General features: G+C 37.7%; 1 protein-coding gene across 2 annotated transcripts; it reads left to right on the top strand.

Annotated features, from left to right (window-relative positions):
* The first annotated feature begins 5,659 nt into the window (after positions 1-5,659).
* SPINK1 (serine peptidase inhibitor, Kazal type 1) lies at positions 5,660-20,531 on the top strand. 2 transcript variants are annotated; one of them, XM_025387818.1, is made up of 5 exons: positions 5,660-5,757; positions 13,467-13,712; positions 15,450-15,481; positions 16,980-17,086; positions 20,410-20,531. In XM_025387818.1, the coding sequence occupies exons 2-5, from the start codon at positions 13,658-13,660 to the stop codon at positions 20,453-20,455; spliced, it is 240 nt and encodes a 79-aa protein (XP_025243603.1). In that variant the 5' UTR covers positions 5,660-5,757; positions 13,467-13,657; the 3' UTR covers positions 20,456-20,531. The 2 variants fall into 2 exon arrangements, with proteins under 2 accessions (XP_025243603.1, XP_025243601.1); XM_025387816.1 differs by having other exon boundaries at positions 13,434-13,712.
* The last annotated feature ends 882 nt before the right edge of the window (positions 20,532-21,413 follow it).

Raw genomic sequence — 21,413 nt, 5'->3', positions numbered from 1 at the left:
TTAAATTCAGATTTATTTTCATATATTTGTATTCAACATTTACCTCCAACACTATCCTTTCCCCTCTCTTCCAATTTTAAAACTTCACTCACTCTTCGTTTCTCCCACAAAGTTGCCCCTCTCATCATTGAGGAAGTATCCATTTCTGACTTTCTGTACATGGGGGTGATCCCTCACCACCACAATCATACCATAAACAGGTGCTCTCTGAGCATCAGTTCTCTCATCTACCACAGTGCCCCATGCGGATGGCCTTTCCAAATACTATTTAATAATATTGCATCCTTATAATGTCCAACTATTTTAAACCAAATCATAAATCACACATTTGTATTATGCTTTCTGGTTGTCCAATTACCTTTATTTACTGTGTTTATTTAAGCTGCAGAAGAATATATACTGATTTTATAGCTAAAGTTCAATTAGATTAAGCTCGTTTTACAGACCGGTCTCACAGATTAGACTCAAAACTAAGCCTACAAAGTTCAATCACCTCATTGCCATCTGTGATTAAGCAACTACCCTTTCTATCTCCACAGAGGATTCTCTGATGCGGTTTTTACAAAATCCTGTCATCACACCCTTTTGATTCCAAAGTACAGAATAGTGAGGGGGTTAAACCTGCTCTATAATAGGCACTCCATAAATATTAGCTGTTACTGTTGTAACTAATGTCAAGCTTTACTATGCTCATGCACTTCTAATTTGTCTTTATATTTGTTTTAAAATCTTAGACATAAATTTCATCAAAGATGAGGTCACGTTTCCTAAAGTCTCAATTATCTGGACCAGTGACCACTGAACTTCAAGGCCCTGATGAGTAAAATTTGTTTGTATCCAAACAAATGAACTTGTTCATCAAGTTCATCAAGGCCACTTGTTCATCATAACAGCCAAGAATAAGAATGGAAGCATTTAGGGGACTGACTTCTTGGATTTAGGCAGTAATTTTTCATTATTTTGGTCTTGATTGTGCATTTGATAAATTCCTCAACATTCTACTCACACCTTTATTCTACAGCTCCTTTTACCTCAAGTAGGAAACAAGTGTTCTTGCTTCTTACTTGATTTCAGCTTTAGCATCCTCATCTGAAAGGTGACAAGACCAACTGGAGGACCTCTGCAGTAATTTTAGAGCAGTCTTAATATTGGATAAATCATCGTATGACTCAATTGCTTTTACCCACTCTTATCAAGATTCTGGCACTGTTTTAAACTCAATTCTAATTCCTGTTTCTTGAGACAGAGGTCTCCAGGCTGAGTTCACTGTTTCTGATACCTCCTATTAGCTTGTTCCCTCTCACTTTACAAGAGCTTAACTAGCCATTATAGGAGACTCTTTCCAAAGGCAGGCTTTGCAAAATGTTTAGTGCTACATGCCATACTTCATAAATAAAATTGCATTTAGGATAATTTTCTCATATTTTAAAATGTTACTTTCATGATGAAAATAATACAGGAAAACATTCTTACTGCTTAAAAAAATCCAAACCGTAGTATACAGTGAAATTACTGCTTGGTTCTGACCCAATTATATTCAAGTCTTCTGTTAATAACCATTTTCAATGTTTTATACATAAAAGGAATCATCCTGCAACTTATTTATTTCACAATACAACATGGGGCTTTTTAACGTCAGCAGGTAAAGATCTAATTGAGAATAAAGTAGTAATTTTTAAACACAATTTTACTTGGTTCAGTCATTCACTCTTTAAGCACCTACCATGTGTCTGGCACATCATTTACTTTTTAAAGACTTATGATCTGCTAAGTACTGGGAAAAGGAAGCTGCAGATTCTGCATTTCTGGGACCTCCTGGTTCACATGGAAAGCTATCATGGAAGGTATTCAGTGGTACTGGGAACACAAAGGAGAGCTTGACTGATTAGGTCTCAAAGTTTCCAAGAGTTTCCAAAAACAGAACTGAGGACCCTAGAATGAATGCAGCTTACTGGGTAAACACTCTATTTCGGAATGATAAAGTCTTTCTCACTGTCTAAAATCTATCTCTTTCCTAACAGATATTTGACAACTCTACACACTGCATTTTTCCTGGAACAGAATCTGCCCACTTTTAACCATAAGTGAACATACTATTCATTCAATAAAAATAAGCCTTTTTAAAGTACTTTGTGATAAGTACTATGCTAGCTTCTATAACAGCCATAAAGATATGTAAGACCAAACTGCCAAACTAAAGAAGCATTAAATTTATTAGGGGGATATAAACTTGTAAACAAATGCACAACTCAGAAAAACAAAATCTTTGCATGCTAGAGCCCACAAAGTAGCTCCACTGCTCCATAAGGAAATACCATACAGATGTATCCTAAAACCCTTCCACTATGAACTTTGATGGAACTTTGAAAAAGACTCAGATGTTCAGTAGATCTAATTTAAAGGGCTTTATGAGAATATGTCTGGAAAAAAATTAAAGTTAACGAGGACCTCTGGCTCCTTATCAAATATAAAAGGAGACAACTAGGTGACATATAGTCTCCAAATCATTGATCCTTAGTCGGCTTCAGAGATTCTGAGCCCTGACCACTCTATTTTCTCATTTACATTGAAATACCCTGAAATGCCCCATTCTATCCTCCCAGTTCAGGCTCCTAATAATTATCATCAAATTATTTCTCACCTACCAATGGTCCCTCCCAAGTGTAATCCATTCAAATTCCCACCAAAACAATATTCCTAAAATACAGCTTTGATCAGGTAACTCGTAACTCTCCTGCTTAAATATCTTCACTATGTGTCCTTTATATATTAAGTGAAGCCCAAATTTTGCAGCCTGGTATTCAAGCAAGATCCTTTCGAATCTGGTTTCCTTATTCTCTGACTGCATATGCTTCATTCAAGCAACAAAACTTGGGGAAAGGTCATATCTCATTCACTTTCACATTCTCCTCATACTCAGTAGATACTTAAAGGATGTTAGACATATAAGAAGGTTTTCTATAAGCTTGAGGTCTTCTTTACTACTCGTATCTACTCCTAGCATGCATTGAATGCTAAGTCCACTGTTTACAACAGTAAAAGAATTAGCAAGTTTCCCTGTGTAACAGGAGCCCAAGTTGCTCACAATGTAATAAGAACAATGAGGCACCGCTTTTTCTCCTTTTCCTGCCTTACAATTGGTTTCCTACTCCTGCTTGCTGCCAAGTAAACTACTTGTCTTAGGCTTTGCATTGGAGAGGCGTGGGGGAGAGCTGATTCAGATTAATGCAACTTGTTTCATTCCTCACCCCGGTTTTCTAATATAATTTATATCTGTGAATTGATAACAATTCAGATAGCATTTTCAAAAACTAATTTCATTGCATGCAAACTATTAATGTCTAAAAAGCCATCACATTTGTTTTACAAATGAAGACACCATGTGTAATTACCATTGTGAAGATCACAATATTATTCATTCAATACAGTTTATTCAGAGTCTGCCACCATGTGGCCAGTATACTATGGAAATACATAGAAAGGTTTCTAAACCCATGTTTTAATGGGAGGAGGCAGTTGATAAAAGAAGTCTTCCCAGAATAGCTGAAATTTAAACTGAGATACAGATGAATTTGTCCATACGCAAGGAGTAAATCACAAAGGATCTCTTATGCAATGCTAGGGATTTGCATTTTATCATAATTGCAAAAAGGAGTTTTAAGGGAGTTGCAGGATTATTCTGGGAATAGGGAGGCCAAAGGGCACAAAGTTATACAGATGAAAAAGTCTAGATATCAGCCAGGCGTGGTGGCTCATGCCTGTAATTCCAGTACTTTGAGAGGCCAAGGCAGGTGGATCACAAGGTCAGGAGTTTAAGACCAGTCTGGCCAACATGGTGAAACCCCATCTCTACTAAAAATACAAAAATTAGTCAGGTGTGGTGGTGTGCGCCTGTAATCCCAGCTACTCAGGAGTTTAAGGCAGGAGAATCTCATGAACCTGAAAGGCGGAGCTTGCAGTGAGCCAAGATAACGCCACTGCACTCCAGACTGGGCGACAGAGCAAACCTCCGTCTCCAAAAAAAAAAGTCTGGATATCTAACACACAGCATGAGGACTATAATTAATAATATTTCATTGTGTACCAGAAATTTTCTAAGACAGTAGACAGATGTTAAGTGTTCTTATCTTTTTTAAAAAAAGGGAATTATGTGAGATGATGAATGTGTTAATTGGCTTGATTGTAGTAGTCATTTATGTATAGCAAAACATCACGTTGTACACCTTAAAATATATAATAACAATTTTTGAATGTTTTCTTTATATATATGTGTGTGTGTGTGTATATATATATATATATAGAGAGAGAGAGAGAGAGTTGAGCATCTTGTAGTGCCCGAAAATAAAATTGTCAAAAAACAAAATAAACATAAAATAAAAGTATGTCAAAGTGCTATAGGAGCCAGTCTGAAAGCTCACCCAATCGAGTGGCCAAACCTGGAACAATTTGACCACCAAAATAAAGAGTGTATTATTGAATTATAACCAAAATATTAAATACATATTCATGAGACTTTGTACTTATCTATCTCAGTAATTATACTGATATAAATCTTTTACTAAATACATGAATATATCAATAAAGAGGAAGAGACATATGTTCCTTACAGAGGAATTTGAAACAGTTTGTGGAGATACTCTGTTCTCAAAGAGTTGAAGCTTAACTCCCCATTCCCCAATGTGAGCTGCACTTACTGACTTTCTTCCAAATAATGGGCTATGAAAAGGCAGTCAAAACTAGTTTTATAGTTGAGGAACACCACATGGAACAGATGATAAAGTTTAGCATCACGGGTGATGTCGTATTAATAGCATGTATCCATAATATCTGATGAGAAAGGTATCTGATCTCTTTAATTTGGAGGTTCTTTCCCCAAATCCCTAACTGCAGTCTACTCATGGGAAAAACATTTTAAAAAATTGAGGGATATTTGAAAAAATACCTGACTACTCCTTAAAACTTGTCCAGGTAATGAAAAATGAGGAATAACTAATTTTCCTTAATCTTTTCTGATCTGTTACAGAAGAGACTAAGGGCAGTTATTTTTTCCCACATTTAATGGTGTGTTTTCTTAGTCTGTTCTGTTACAGATCAGAAGAGACTAAGGAAATACAAACACTAGATGTGATGTTATATCCTAGATGAGATCCTGGAACAGGAAAAGAATACCAGTGGTAAAACTAGTGAAATCACAATGAAGTGTGGTGTTTAATTAATGGTAATATGCCAGTGTTTGTTTGGTAGTTTTGAAAAATGTACCCAGGTAATGTAAAATGTTAAGAATAGGGAAAACTGGATTAGGGATATCCATACATTTTCTGTACAAACTTTACAATTTTTTGACAAATCTAAAACTATCCTAAAATACGTTTATATTTTTAAAATAGCAGGATGCAACGAACAGTTAGGCAACGTTAACAAGTTGATAATCGTCTGAACGAAGGAAGAATCAGCAAAACAAACGTGGAGACAGAGTCAAGTAGGTTTAACATGGTTTAATGACTGATATGATTTGCCCATGTTCCCACCTAAGTCTCATCTTGAATTGTAGTTCCCATAATCCCCATGTGTCATGAGAGGGACCCGGTGGGGAGGTAATTGAATCATGGGTGTGGTTACCCTCATGCTGTTCTCGTGATAGTAAGTTCTCACAAGCTCTGATGGTTTTATAAGGGATTTTTCTCCCTTTTGCTCAGTACTTCTCCTTGCTGCTGCCATGTGAAGAAGGATGTGTTTACTTCTCCTTCTGCCATGATTGTAGGTTGCCTGAGGCCTCCCCAGCTATGTGGAACTGTGAGTCAATTAAACCTCTTTCCTTTATAAAATACGCAGTCTTGGGTATGTCTTTATTAGCAGCATGAGAACAGACTAATACAGTGACTATGTTAGGGGAAATAGGAGGCTGGTGAAGGAAAGAGGGGACAAAGATCACAGTGTTGGTGAGTGGCAGATCAAGTCACCAATCCAGGTCCTCTCCCTCTTCAGGACCATGAGATGGATAGCCTATAGCAAGTAGGAGAGACCATGGGGGAAGGCTCCAGGCCTAGAGCAATGGAAGATGAATAGAAAGATGAATATAGATGAAAGATGAATTAGAAAAATTGATGATGGATTAGATCAAGGGTCATGGAAAAGCAAAGAACAAGACCCAAGGAGACTCTAAACCTAAGATTTGAAATAATGGCAATGCTCTCAAGAGAACTGGAGAAATTTGGGAAAGGAGAATTGTTAAGAAATAAAATAATCAGATATGTTTTATAAAGTATGTTTGAAACGATATCGGGGCATTATGTGGAAATGTTCCACAGTACAGTGAAGCCAGCTAGAGTCTGGAGACATATACAATACATCTAGAAAAGTGAGAAAGAGTAAAAATGATCATATGAATTGGCAAGAATAAATTCATTAATAAAATATAAGACGTTTGGTTAAGAGTATGGGACTAGAAGCCAGAATCTACTGAAATTGTTTCTAAGATCTTCGTACACTCTCCCTCTTGCTATTGTTGTTCTACAGCCATTCTATATTTCCTTATCTGAAATGTGGTTATATATTAATTGACCTTTTGTCCCCAGATATACGCTACTACCTTTAGCTACAGAATTATTATTTGATTTTCATACGTTACAAGAAACATTTTTTTTTTCTTCCAGTAAACACGTTTCTCAACTGGATGCTTCCTTGTCTTATGTTTGAACATTTAGTTAATGATTGCTGTAGGGGATCAGTGCCAGCTGAGAGAAGAGCAAAGCTGCTGGAAAATGAGACGCAGAGGTCTATCAGTGAAGAGAGCTGATAGGAGTCATTCACAAAACTCTTCTGTGTCTAAGACAGTTGGTCTCCAACACAGATGCCTTGTCCCTATAAGAAAAGTTAATGTGGCTGGGTGCAGTGGCTCATGCCTGTAATCCCAGCACTTTGTGAGGCCGAGGCAGGTGGATCCCCTGAGGTCAGGAGTTCGAGAGCAGCATAGCCAACATGGTAAAACCCCCCTCTCCACTAAAAATACAAAAATTAGTCAGGCGCCATGGTGCTTGCCTGTAGTCCCAGCTACTCAGGAGGCTGAGGCAGGAGAATCACTTGAAGCAGAAGACAGAGATTGCAGTAAACCGGGATCATGCCAGTGTAATCCAGCCCAGGCGACAGAGTGAGACTCTGCCAGAAAGAAAGGAAGAAAGGAAGAAAGAAAGAGAGAAAGAGAGAAAGAGAAAGAAAGAAAGGAAAAAGAAGAAAAAGAAAGAAAGAAAGAAAGAGAAAGAAAGAAAGAAAGAGAGAAAGAAAGAAAAAAAGAAAGAAGAAAGAAAAAAGCTAACGTAAGAGCAGTTTCAGAAGCTTCCTATAAATTAAACATAAAATAAGGAAAGATTACACCAATACAAGGAAAGAGAAAGGGCAGGTAGTTGATCCCAAATGTGACATGAACCATCACATGGCAGCAATAGTAGCAGTAGGCACAGGCACTTATTAACCCCTTGTTGTCCCGGCCTGAACTATGAGCCTTATGTAAAGGCATTATCCTCTTTATTCCTCGTAAGAATGCCGTGAAGTATCTACAGGTCCACAGTCCCTAATTCATCATTTCAAACCCACAGAGGGGTTTGTTTTGTTTTTGTTTTGTTTCAGAAGTTTTTCGTTCATTTCATTTTGTAACTCGTTTGACAGCAAAATCTGTCAAGAGATGATTTAAGGATAATTATTTTCACTACATGATATGTTTTGCTGAAGAATTATTGGTGTGATTAAAGCATGTTGTGCCAGGCACCACTGGGCTTTCTGAACTGCATCATATAACTTTTTAAAAATTTACAAAAAAAGTTGAGTTTTAAAACCCATCCAGCCTGAGGGTATTTGGAGGAAAAATTATGAAAATTGACGGTCATAAATGTGAAGTTTAGCTCAAAATCACACATAGGTTTGAACTGAGGTCTGTCATTCTGCAAAGATTAGACTTTCAGTCATTAAACCACATGCTGGTAATGTTACTATCTTTACAGCTGGCACCAGAATTTATTTTAAGGAAAGAACTGCCTTTTTTGGGAAAATATCCTGAAAAGAACTTGCTAGATATGGTATCTCCAGAGTCAAAGTGTCATCTGTTTCTGTTCTAGACAAGGAAAGAAACTGGTTGTTTCATTCCTGGCTGGAGAGCGTCGAAAAGAGAATGAAGAAAGAGTAACCAACATTTGTAAGTTTGGCTACTGCTTGGTGGGAAATGACCAAGAAAGACTTCCAGTTAAGAGTAGTTACAAAGGCTGACATGTTTTTAAAATATTTTGTTGCCCTGTGTGTGGTGCAATTCCCTCTACCATTTCTTTGCAATCTTATTAACGTCTACTATGCCCACAAATGCTTAGAAGGCATGGATTTTGCCCATGTTATCAGGTGCCACTGGATCTAACAGTGTACTTGACTCTGTAGACAAAAGGTCATGACATCCAGGAGTTTAGTAAAGGAGACAAATAAGAAAAATGAAAACTTAGAATTTCCAGTTTCACGTGCTATAACAGAGACATGCTTAAGTGCAGGGTTTACATGGATGAGGAGACAACCCTTTCTGTGTGGCAGTATTAAATTAAGAATCCTGGCTTCTTGGAGTTTAATCCAGCGTTCTCATCATGACGTTAAGATTAAGTTCATACACACACACACACAAATCAGCAAATACCATATCTACTAATCTGTTACCAGGAACAAGAAAATTGAAATCTCTGTGCTTCAGTTTCCTTTCTTATAAAAGAGAAATAACAATGCTTTCAGGATTTAAATGATGAAAATAAAATACTACAGTGATTGATGAATAGAAACCTTTAAAAAATATTAGTAGTGGCTATAGTGATAATGATGATGAGGAGGATGTAATCAATGTGATTATTAAGTGATAGCTTTACAAACTACTAGGAGAGGCAAAGGAAAGTGAGAAAATCATTCCTAATTGCATCAAGCACCACAGACATTTTACCCAAGCTGTAGAGGATGCGCACAGGAAATAGGTACACATGCGACCTATCTGGAGAATGAGTAGTGGAATAAAAACAAGAGGTCATTTATGAAAAGTCATGAAGTTCTCTAAATAATGAAAAATAAAAGTTGAAGAGTTAAGATGCAACTATGTCAAGGAAGTCTCCAAATGTCAGGCTAAATATAATAAGCTGTATATCTCCAGTTTCTGTCATTTTTTTCTTACTAGTTAAATTTTGGGCACAGAATGTGAAAATCAACAGGTGCCAGCCCAACATCCCCATTCCAGCATGTATTGTCAACATCCGTTAGAGCAGTTCTCTTGAGTTTTGTCATCACTCTTTACTCAGGTGAATAATTAGTCCTTGAATCAGAAGGGAGTAGGTCATAATATGTTTGCCTGAGTTCCCAAAGATAGACATGCATAAACATGTACTCAGACCGGTAAAGAAAAGGAAAAAATGTACACAAGGTTGAGCAATGTAAACACATTCAGTATGACTAATAGTCTAGCACTATAGCAGGATTTCTCTGGTCAATGCACTCCTCATCTCCCAGGGCAAACAATATTTATTCTGTCAAGAATTGATCGTATGAGGCCTCAATATATTTTCTATTGTTCTAATTCACGGAAAGAGGGTGATAGCATTACTAGCTAGCAATTATAATTCCTGGAGATGTGAGGAATAATATTTTTGCACAATATTGACTTATGGTTTCTCAGTTTATTCTAACACCAAATGAACACTGTATGATGTCTATTTTTGTAGTTGAGAAAACTGTTTTACCCAATCATGTCACAGTTGAAATGGCAGATTTATAACTGGAGACAGGCTCCTCTCTCCATAGGTTTTGTTTATCCTCTTCAACTTGTTGTCTGAAAAGGGCCATTCCCTATCACAAATTTAGGGCCAGTTGTTTTTGTTTTTTTTTTTTTTTTTTTGAGACGGAGTCTCGCTCTGTCGCCCAGGCTGGAGTGCAGTGGCCGGATCTCGGCTCACTGCAAGCTCCGCCTCCCGGGTTCACGCCATTCTCCTGCCTCAGCCTCCCGAGTAGCTGGGACTACAGGCGCCCGCCACCTCGCCTGGCTAGTTTTTTGTATTTTTTAGTAGAGACGGGGTTTCACCGTGTTAGCCAGGATGGTCTCGATCTCCTGACCTCGTGATCCACCCGTCTCGGCCTCCCAAAGTGCTGGGATTACAGGCTTGAGCCACCGCGCCCGGCCTAGGGCCAGTTTTTAACTAGAATTCATCTAAGTATTGTAGTGATTTAAAAAACAAGATTGTCTGGGCTCCACAGGATATGTTTCTGTAGTGAAATATTTTTCTAATTACAGATTAGTATTGGTGAACTGAGATGGAATAGAATAAAAAAATCTATCAAGAGTCCTCATTATAATAAGACTATGTTTTATTTTTTAACAACTGTGTTTGTCTGCTCCCACATCTACATATAATACATATACTAGGCCATACCCCAAAATTTTTACTTTAGGTTCATAGTCAAATGTTTAAAAAGCACTGTTTGGTGAAAAGAGCCCAGGCTTTGGCATCAGGCAGGCCTAAATCTAAAGTTATTACTGTTGCTATTATTATCTAATGAGTTTACGTGACCAGATCCCAGCCAACTCCCTTCTCCCCACACTGCTTGTGAGACCCAAGGAAAAAAAATCCTTTTCTCACATATGAACCCTTCTTAACAGTGGTTATTGGAAGTTTCTTACTGGCCACAAAACTACTATTTAAATAATGATTTGAGATGAAAAGAACAAATATATTTTCATCCCAAATCAAATCAAATATGATTCAACCAATATCTATCAATGCTAAGACTAAACTCCATGAGGGCAGACATCATATCCATTTCCCCAGCACTCAGCCAAAAGTTTTCGTATAGTAAGGACTTGATGGATATTTGAATATACTAATAGTTGAAGGAATAAAAGGCCTGATGATGAGCCAATGAATGGCTACTCAACTGGAGGCACTGGAGACACAGAAATGAACAAGGCATAAACCTTGGTCTTCAGAAGTATATACATTTATCTCTTAATTTATGTTTTTAGGAAATATTTATTTAGTGTCTACTATTTTCCAGACACTTTGTTAAGTGCTACAATAAATAAAGTAGCTGTATTTGCTCCCTAAAGATAAAGAGATATTACATAATAATCATACAAATAGCTGTAGAGTTGGAATTATTTTAAGTGCAATGAAGGGTTTTATGAAATCATACAATAGGAGGCATTAATCTAGATGCAGAAAGAAGTAAAGGAAGACCCAGAAAGAATGGCTTAATGAGAAAATACCTACCACTTAACCTTTTAACTTTAGAGGGTGCAAAGCTGTTTTGTTTTGTTTTCTTGGCCCTAGCAAAGGGTAACAGAGAAATGACCAAAGTAGCAAGGAAATAACCGGATTGAGCAAGGAAGAACCTCTTGGGGAATAAAGATAGAAAGGAGCCAAGTCATGCAGAACCTAAATTCTTCCTGAGCGTTCTGAACAATGAGAAACTGGACAGAGACATTATCAAATTTGCAGTCCATAAACATCCCTTGACTGTTCCATGGGCAGCAACTTTAAGGAAGAAATAACAACAAATATTGAGAAACTCTTTGCAGGAAATGCAGAAACCCAGGGGGGAAATGATGGCGTTGTCTTAGATATGACAGTGGAAGCTAATGAGAAGTGTCCGGGGTTGAGGTTATTTTGAACACGAATCCAAGAAGAGAACTTAGTAGCAAATTAAGTGTGGAAGATGATGCACAGAAAGGGGAAAGGGAAATATCAGGGAGAACAATGAAGTTTGGGCTTGAGTGATCTACTGGAAAGAAAAGAAGCTGTAGGGAGAATAGAGACAAAAATACTGTGGTGAAAGATCAAAATAGTAGTATGGGACATATTAGATTTGAAGTAGCTGTAAAACATCCAAATAGTGATGTCAAGAACTAAACACTTCCAAAGCTTCCCTTTGATAAAAACCAAAGTCCTTACTCTAGCCTACACTAGATCTAGACCCTCACTGCTTCCTTTATTTCATCTCCCATTCTGCCCTTTATCACTTTGCTGGAAGCCAGACTGTCCTCCTGGATGTTTCTCAAACATGTCAAACCAACGTCAGCCTCACAGCCTTTGCACTTACTATTCTCTCTGTCTGGAATGCACATCCTTGGAATAATTACATAGTTCAAATCCTCATTTCCTTCATGTCTCTGTCTGATATCACCTGAAAAGCAAGACCTCTTCTGATTATGCTATAATACATATCTCCTTAACCCTCCAGCACCCTTATCCTTCCTATCCATTTCTCCATAATATATATCTGATATATTTTATAATCATTTATTATTTTTTGTCGCCTGCCTCCCTCAACAAAAATGCAATGGAAGCTCCATGAAGACAGAGATTGTTATTTTTATTTACTGATCTGTCTCGAGAGATAAATACAGTCCTTGTCATGACTTGGAAAGGGTTTGAGATTTTATCCTACTTGGAAGCTAAGAAGTTAACCTGCCACATTATAATGGTTTCTGGCAGAAGGCACAGACTCCTGGCTCAGAGATAAGGGACTTAATTATTCCATAGCAACAGCCAGAGTGTTGGAATTTGTTCTGGTTTCCCAAGCCCCAATTTCCACAGGCCAATGTAAGGCACATCGAGTGACACTTGCAGCGAAAGTACAGTGTGTTAAAGGAAAGCAAGGCCAAGCTTTTAAAAACCCGAAATCTTTTAAATAGGGCAATTAACATGATCTTTGCCCTAGAAGGAGATATTAACTTTATTACACTAAACAGTAAACAAACCTGCCTTTTGATGCAGAGGGAGACATTACATATTTGCTAAGGTCATTTGCTATACAAACACCCTTAAAAAGATAGTCTGAAACAAAGGTTATCGGTACCTCTACTCATAAGACATGCAGAAACATGAGAGAGGATGGAGAATTCTCTTCCAACAACACATGGTAGATAACCAGCACATATTCTCAAATGAAAGAGTAACCCTTTGAGTTAGATGTTATTATTATTTTAATTTCCAGATGAATACACAGAAGCACAGCAAAAGTGACTGCAACAAGCACCCTCTACTCTAGAATACACGCTTTAGGGAACTGAGTCCTCTCTCTCTCTTGCTCTCTCTTTCCCTCTCATCTGCCACTCCATCAGCTACTTTAAGCTTTGTGAATGGGCGATAGAAAAATAGAGAAAAGAGAAAGAAGAATAAGAAATGAAGAGTGGAGGAAAGGAAGAAAGAATGGAGAGGTTTTATCCTACTTGGAATAAAATTCTTTCTAGTAGCTATCCAAACCTGCTCATCTATCCAGACCTACAGAGTAGAAGGGACCTTTGGGTTCACCTTACAGGGGAGAAAACAGGCTTCAGAAGGGTATGACTTTCCCCCAACCATAGAGAGAGCGGGATCAAACTAACCACTAGAACTATTTTCCTGACAGAATGTTTGCCTTGCATGTTTCAGGCCCACCTGGCTCCTTTCACCTTTCTTACGCAGGTGACATTCCCAGAACCTGGAGGCCAGGCTACAACACAGAGTCAATCAATAACCAGGGAGATCTATGATATAGCCCAGTAGGTGGGGCCTTGCTGTCATCTGCCATATGACCCTTCCAGTCCCAGGCTTCTGAAGAGACGTGGTAAGTGCAGTGCAGTTTTCAACTGACCTCTGGACGCAGAATTTCAGCCATGAAGGTAACAGGCATCTTTCTTCTCAGTGCCTTGGCCCTGTTGAGTCTATCTGGTAAGTGTTTTTGCATATTTTTCAAATTTAAATAAAATCATTTTGACCTGTTGCTTTGTGGAGCACATTATCTTCTAGACTTTTGATGTAGTCTAGTCTTCGAGAGATCTTTTGGACCTAGTGAGATGAAATAGAATCCACAGATAAGAATTATTTTTTAAGAGGGATTTTTAACTTACTATAAGGAAAACAATTCTGCTAGTAAGAACTGCCTAGAGATAAAATGGTTTTCCTCTATTGATGTGGCTGACCCTTTGTTGGAATACGATAGAGAAAAAAGGGTAAAAATATTTCAATTTTAACTATACTTCTAATTTTGTAAATGTGTAAGGCCAAATTACAATAATATATGTGATATAAAGGGGAGTTTTTATTTTCAGTTTCTGGTATTTCTTATTAGTATCTGGAAATACAAAAATTGCATTTTGTGTATTTACATTACACGTTTTGAATGTTTTGAAAGAAAACATTCTGCTTGAATAGATGGTGCACATATACCCCCAACTGCATCTTGACAATGTTAACAGACAACTCTGAACCCTCAGAGCCAAGATCAGTTTCCTTTTTATCATTGGAAATAGTTAACATTTTCAACTTCACCTCTCGTGTAGCGACAGATTCTGTGGAAAGCCAAATCAGCACTTTGCTAAGAAGAGGAAGAATATTGTTTGTTGTATTCGCCGAATACTTATGGCAGCTGTCAGTGTTCCCTTTCCCCCTCCTCATGCATGTTAATTAATACAAATAGATGCTTGTGATGAGCACCTGCTCATCAGATTTTAGATTCAACTAGATTCTAAAAGCCAGTGGGCCCCCAACAACATCAAGTTCTGACTATCCTGGGGGAAATTCTCTAAGCTCTTAGATGCCTCACTAATTTTCATTACATTTAGATACAAAGAACTACCTCTTTACCCAGATCACCTCAAAGATTGATGATATTAAAAATTAATTTTCACAAATATTTCCTTATTTGGATGCTATCAGATTAATTCCCCTTCGCTTCCATGAACTCATCCACAGTTATCATTTTCTACATGTTGTCAGCAAAACCTATGCTATCTTCCGGGGAACGGAGATTAGCTATTTTGACTACCTGTAAATTCAATAAATGTGAGTTGGACCCATAGTCCATATGATGCAATTGTTGGAAATAGCTCTTCGGGAACTGATAGTGAGTTGGCAAAAGATCTCTATTATTTCAACATTACTTACAAAAGAGAATTCAAGTGTAATTGAAAAAGCTAATTTTGCATCAGAAGGCCTGGTTACTGCTTGTGATAACTGTTTCACAGCTAGTTATAAAAACTCTCCATACTTTCATCTGTAAACAGATAAAAATTATCCTTCACTAATTATGAGATTAAAGATCTAGTAACTGGTTTTGAGAATGTTTGTGAGGATTCAAAAGATAATTTGCTCAGTGCCTGATACATTTCCAGCAGTGAGTACATAATTTCTATTTTCAAGGAAATAGATCAACTTCCTAAAACATCAAATTGAGATACTTTCATCATAATCAAAGTTTTACTTAATCTTTTTAAGGTTTTGCCAGGGAAGGGGTGCAGGAAAATCAGTCAGATACTTTTGGAAGATTATAGAAATCAGAAAGGGTGGGGAATGAAAGAGTCTAGTAAAGAAGTCACGGTTCTGCAATGAAAGCAGAGAATTCTGATGAAGAATAGATCTGACTTCTCTCGTTTAGGACCCAACTTACCATATCTGATTTATTTCTAGGTAACACTGGAGCTGACTCCCTGGGAAGAGAGGTAAAGAGATATTTGTAATTTCTTATTTCTCAGGCTGGAACAGTTTGATCCAACAAAAATGTAGCCCTGCTGTCACCTTTCAGTTGAGCCTAAAGTTAAGAGGAGTATGAATGCTAGGGAGGGTTAACGTGTGAAATGCAAACGGTAATAGTAGTTCCACCCCACAGGCATATATTGAAGGACAATTTCACTGATGTATAAGCAAGTTCTATATAGTCCTACGGTGCTTGCTGTGAAGGGGTTTTTATATAAACTAGTGATAGCTGTAAACAAGTATTTGGGGTGGAAGCCTTCTCAAGTTCACTCCAAGTAGCCCTTCCTCCTTACAGCCAGTTTGACCATGTTGGCATGCAGCTCTCCCAATGACCAAGGTGTGGCTCTAATTTATAATGAACAACAGACAATAATAAACTAGGTTCTTCTTCTAGAAAAATATTCTAACTCTAACCTTTTCATATTTTTTTGTTTAAAAGGTAATTTCAGTAAATTTGGAGACCAGAGGAAGAAGTGTCCCTCTTCTCAGTACATTTATATCTAGTCAGAGACAGCTAATAGATCAAAAGTTCATGAATGAATACATTATTACATTTGTGATAAGTGTTATGAAAAAGATATGCTGCCATTAGGAACTTAGCCTAGTTAGAGAGATCAGGGAGGGTGCTCCGAAGTAAGTGAGGGGTCATTTTGAGCCAAAAAATAATAATAATAATAATAATAATAATAATAATAATAAGTGTTAGCAAAGCAAAACTGGTGGGGAGATGTAGTAGAATGAAGTAGTTAAGAGCTAAAGCTCAGGAACTCTGACTAGGTTTGAATTCTGAATTTAGGAATTCCTTAGCTAGGTGTCCTTGGCTAATTTTATTGCTTTGTGCCTCATTATCTTCACTTGAGGAAGAATATAATACTTAGTTCACAGGATAGTTAGGTGGTTTAAACAGAATAATATGTAAAAAGCACTAGGACAGTGTCTAGGACAATGCCAATCATTTGATGATTATAAACTCTTACTAGAGTAGAATGCAAAGACTTCCAACACTGGATGATGGCTAGTGCCTTTAAGTGCCTAATAGAAGGCCAGTGTGTGTGGACTATAATGTACAAGGAAGAACATGCCTCAAGATGTGGCCAGCCTGAGAGATGCCAGCATCTGCAGTAACTGTAAACTTGAACATTATCTCACCCATCCGTGCAAACCTCACAACAACACTATGAGATAGGTGGGAAATGGTAATATCATCACCATTTTGCAGATGAACTGACTGAGTTTCAGAAGGGCCATAGGACTTACTAATGTCACACAGTTTAGAAATAGCAGAGGCATGACTTAAAACAAGGTTTTCTGTCTCGAGATCTTAGGTTATTTCTCTTACAACACACAGTATCGTTCTCCCAATCACAGTTGTGCCCCAGAGAAATTAAAACCATTTCAGAGATTTTGCTATGAACTCAAGAATGGAGAATAATGGGAAATGATTCTGTTTAATTCCATTTTTAGGCCAAATGTTACAATGAACTTACTGGATGCACCAAGATATACGACCCTGTCTGTGGGACTGATGGAAAAACTTATCCCAATGAATGTGTGCTATGTTTTGAAAATCAGTGAGTACAAACTTGAGTTTCTTTTAAACTATATATTTTAAGATAGTTATCTTCAAATATACTGATAATATGAATCTCACCCTGAGAGAAGCAAACTATTTACTTTTTCCAAAAACAGTTATCTCTTTCTTATTCTCCTTTTTATACATTTAGCATTATAATATTATTTTTAAAAAGTCACTTTTATGATAAAAGTCTACATTTTTACAGCAAAATAGTTGATAGATTGGATTTTTATTAATCTTATACACACAAAATACTTTTAATTAAAAAGAAATATTAGTGGTTGCAATGATTGTGTTTTTTAAAGCTCTCATTTATGCAAATATAAATTGTATAGATTATATAGCCAAAAATGTATTTTTACTCATGGATATGAAAGCCAGTTTCAGTAAAGCTTCATTTTCTCAGTATCCATGAGTAAGAGATGGGATACAGAGAAACAGATTCGACACAAATTTCCTATCTCACTCAGCAACTGAAACCTTAGCATGTGTAAAGCATTATGCTAATATTCCTTGTCTTACTGGTGCTTATGACTAAGAAAACGTCATGAGCACATATAGGATGGCTTCTTATAATTTTGGGCAAATGCCAGAAGATGAGGTGTAAATAAAGTGCAACAGGAGTGAAGCAGGGATACATATTTTTTGTTATTAAAAGGGGCCAAGAAAGGATCCATGAAAAGAATAGAATGCCGGCCGGTGCCGTGGCTCACTCCTGTAATCCCAGCACTTCGGGAGGCCAAGGCAGGTAGATCACCTGAGGTCAGGAATTTGAGACCAGCCTGGCCAACATGGTGAAACCTCGTGGTGGTGGGCACCTGTAACCCCAGCTACTCAGGAGGCTGAGGCAGGAGAATCGCTTGAACCTGGGAGGCGGAGGTTGCAGTGAGCTGAGATTGTGCCACTGCACTCCAGCCTGGGTGACAAGAGTGAGACTCCATTAAAAAAAAAAAGGAAAAAAAAAAAAAAAGAATAGAATGCCATTTAAATAGAGCTCTGAATTTTGGCAATATCAAAAGAGCATGCCAGGTTAAATAAAGGTGTGGAATGAACAAAACAAATAAAAGGGGATTCCACGAGTGACTTTAGTTTTTCTGAGATTGACTTGATATTAAAGACTTTGACTCAGGCTCAAATGACTGTGTAAATTTCTATTATATTCTACTGCATAACTTTCCTTGCCTGTAATGCAAACCTTCTTCCTGGGCTGGTTTAAACCATTGTGGAAAATTCTCAGAGTTTAGCAAGTATCGTGGAAATAGGTCCCCAGGATGAGAGGTCTAATATCTTGAAGTTTTAGACCCAAAACCTTAGGTATTCTACTTTGTAATGAATCCGTTTCCATAACTAAGACTTGTAAAAGGAATTTGAAGCCACCTGTTAGTTTTCTCATGACCCACGTTCTTGACATTAAGGTCAAACATCAACTTTCCATCCAATGGGAGGAGAAAGCAAGAGAACAACAGCTTTGAGACTTGGGAAATTTCCAAGTGCCACTCAACATTCACAGTGAAACGTTAGAAAAATATTAGTAGAGGGCTGGGACACCCTGTCTGCTTAGTCTCTGAAACCTACAAGTTTCTGTTTACTCTTTCTGTTTGTTCAAAAATATGTAAATACGGGAGGCACATTTCTATGCTAGAAAACATGACCTCTCTTCCTATATTTCTCAGATAAGAAAATTTAGGTCTAGAGACAAAATGTTGCTTTCTCAAATACAACATATTTCCTAATGTATGACATTGCCCTTTTCACTGTTGATTAAAAGTCCCCAACTTATTACCTAGCAACTAAAGCCAGATGCTGATCCTAGTTTGAGACAAGTAGATAATACCAAACAAGGGCTTGCAAATCAGTCTTCTTGGTCATTATATGCTTGGCAAATATATTCAAAAAACACTTTTTCTATTCCTTCTATGTCTTCACAGGAAATCTATACTGGCAAATTCTTTTCCATAAATCTGCATTTCCAATAGAACCTTCTATAATGATGGAAATGTTCTATGTTTATGCTGTCTAATACATAGCCACTAGCCACAAAACAGTAGCCTTAATGTGGCTAACACTAACTTAAATGTGGCTAGCACAACTGATAAACTGAATATTTAATATTATCTAAACTAATTTAAATTTACATAGCTGTATGTCGACAGTGAATATATGAAACTAGAGTGAACAGCATAGCAACTCTTGTTTATTCTGTTTAGGTATGTGTGCTTATGTATGCTAACTGATTTGGAAATCAGTATTAATGAGTACTTAATGATTGTGGGACAAGAAAGCATTAAAAAGTCTTAAAGAGTTTCACTGAGCATGGTGGCTCATGCCTGTAATCCCAGCACTTTGGAAGGCCCAGGCAGGCGGATCACTTGATGTTAGGAGTTTGAGACCAGCTTGGCCAACATGGTAAAACCCCATCTCTACTAAAAATACAAAAATTAGCCGGGCGTGGTGACATGCACCTGTAATCCCAGCTACTCAGGAGGCTGAGGCAGCAGAATCACTTGAACCCGGGAGCCGGAGGCTGCAGTGACCCAAGATCACACTGCTATACTCCAGCCTGGGCAACAGAGTGAGACTCTGTCTAAAAAAAAAAAAGAAAGAAAGAAAAGAAAAAAAAGTATATGGAAGTCAGATGTCCTCCAGTAATAGAGAAGTAGAAGAATTTTTGTAAGCCAGTATGTTCAAAGAAAAAAATGGTTAGAAAAATTAAAGACCTGGAAACAGTCTTCTAGGGAACAATTACAACATTTAGAGATATTTAGCTTAGAGAAGAGAAAACTGGTTTGGTAATGGCAGTGTGGGGCGAACAGAGAGGTTTTATCTGGAGGGGAGGATGTTTAGAACTGGCAGGAATCATGTGGAATAAATATATGATTTAGTTTTGCGAGACCTCACAGAAATGAATCCCTAGAGCTCTAAGATGAAAGGTCAGTCAATTAGAAGGTCCAACGATAGCTCAGGCAGCAGCTCAGATGGAAACCTGGTGGCGAAGGCAGAGGCATCAGGAGCAAAAGATGCAATGATGGATTTGAGTTTAATTTCAGGGGTTCACTGTAATACTCCACTAGGTCTGTAAAAACTGTAAGGACAGATGTTTTTCCTTTCTGTTGTATCCTTAGAGTATACAACAGTAATCAATAAATATTTGATGAACTCATGAGTAAGTGAATGTATAAATGAATGAAAGAGAAAAGATTCTAAATCTCAAACCCCTCTACTTTAAACGAAGTTATTTTCCCCCGTTTTTCTCCCATAGTCACTTTTTTGTCAATAAAGTTTAAGCTGATTTTTTTTTTTTTTTAATTTCTACTGCAGGAAGCGCCAGACTTCTGTCCTCATTCGAAAATCTGGGCCTTGCTGAGAACCAAGGTTTTGAAATCCCATCAGGTCACTGTGAGGCCTGGCTGGCCTGATTGTTGAATAAATGCATCTGAATACTCTCTGTTGTTTCCATTTGCTTTTTCCTCAAAGGTATGTTTGATTATACCAGGGTCAGGGGACTTTGGCAAGACTCAGAATAGACCAAGTTTTAAAAACACCAGGAATCCTGTAATTTCACACAGGGTTTTTCCCTCACAATTCCTTTTCTTTCCTCATCTTTCTTCCATCTTGAGGTCACTGCCTGAGAAAATGTGATTGCAGATATTAAATGGCAGAGCACGGATGATCATGAATGCAAGTAATTCTGCAGAGGACTGGACTACTATTTTAAGGAACAACTGGAAAATACCCAGTGCAGAAACATGTTACCCATCACAGTTTGCTGACTGAAGTAACTCCTTTAGGTTTCCTTGGGATTTGATCGAGCATCTATTGAGCCTGGCACAGGTCTACATGCATGGGCACAGAGCTGCCTGTCTGGTGTAATAGAGTTTAGTCTTTGAGATTTTCCACTTATCTCAGAATGTAGAGTTTGGGTCAAACATAATTGTCTCAAAAAGATTTGAATCACTGAGTAAACAGAAAAAAAAGTACATTTTCTTTAAAAAAGTACATTTTCTTAACAAGGCTATGGAGCAGCTTGTGGACGTAGCCTTAGTTCTTCGCCAGCAGGGCCAGTTCCCCATTAGTTCCTAAGGTGACTAGTGGTAAAGTAGAGCCTGTGGTTGTGCCTGATAACCCGGAGCTTGGATGGAGGGCTTCCTCTTGTGCTTCCCTGGGAGATCTGCTTCACAGGGCCTGATGGGTTTGTGCTGTGCTAACCTGAGGCAGGTGGGTGGGGAGGCCTGATTCTGGATTAACTTTGGGAATGGTCTCTTCTACTATCAAACCATTCCCAAAAGATAATCTGACAAGGAAAAAAGTGACTATAGACCAGA

Source organism: Theropithecus gelada, chromosome 6 (assembly GCF_003255815.1).
Source record: "Theropithecus gelada isolate Dixy chromosome 6, Tgel_1.0, whole genome shotgun sequence".
Taxonomy (NCBI): Eukaryota; Metazoa; Chordata; class Mammalia; order Primates; family Cercopithecidae; genus Theropithecus; species Theropithecus gelada.
This window is presented reverse-complemented; position numbering and strand designations above follow the sequence as displayed.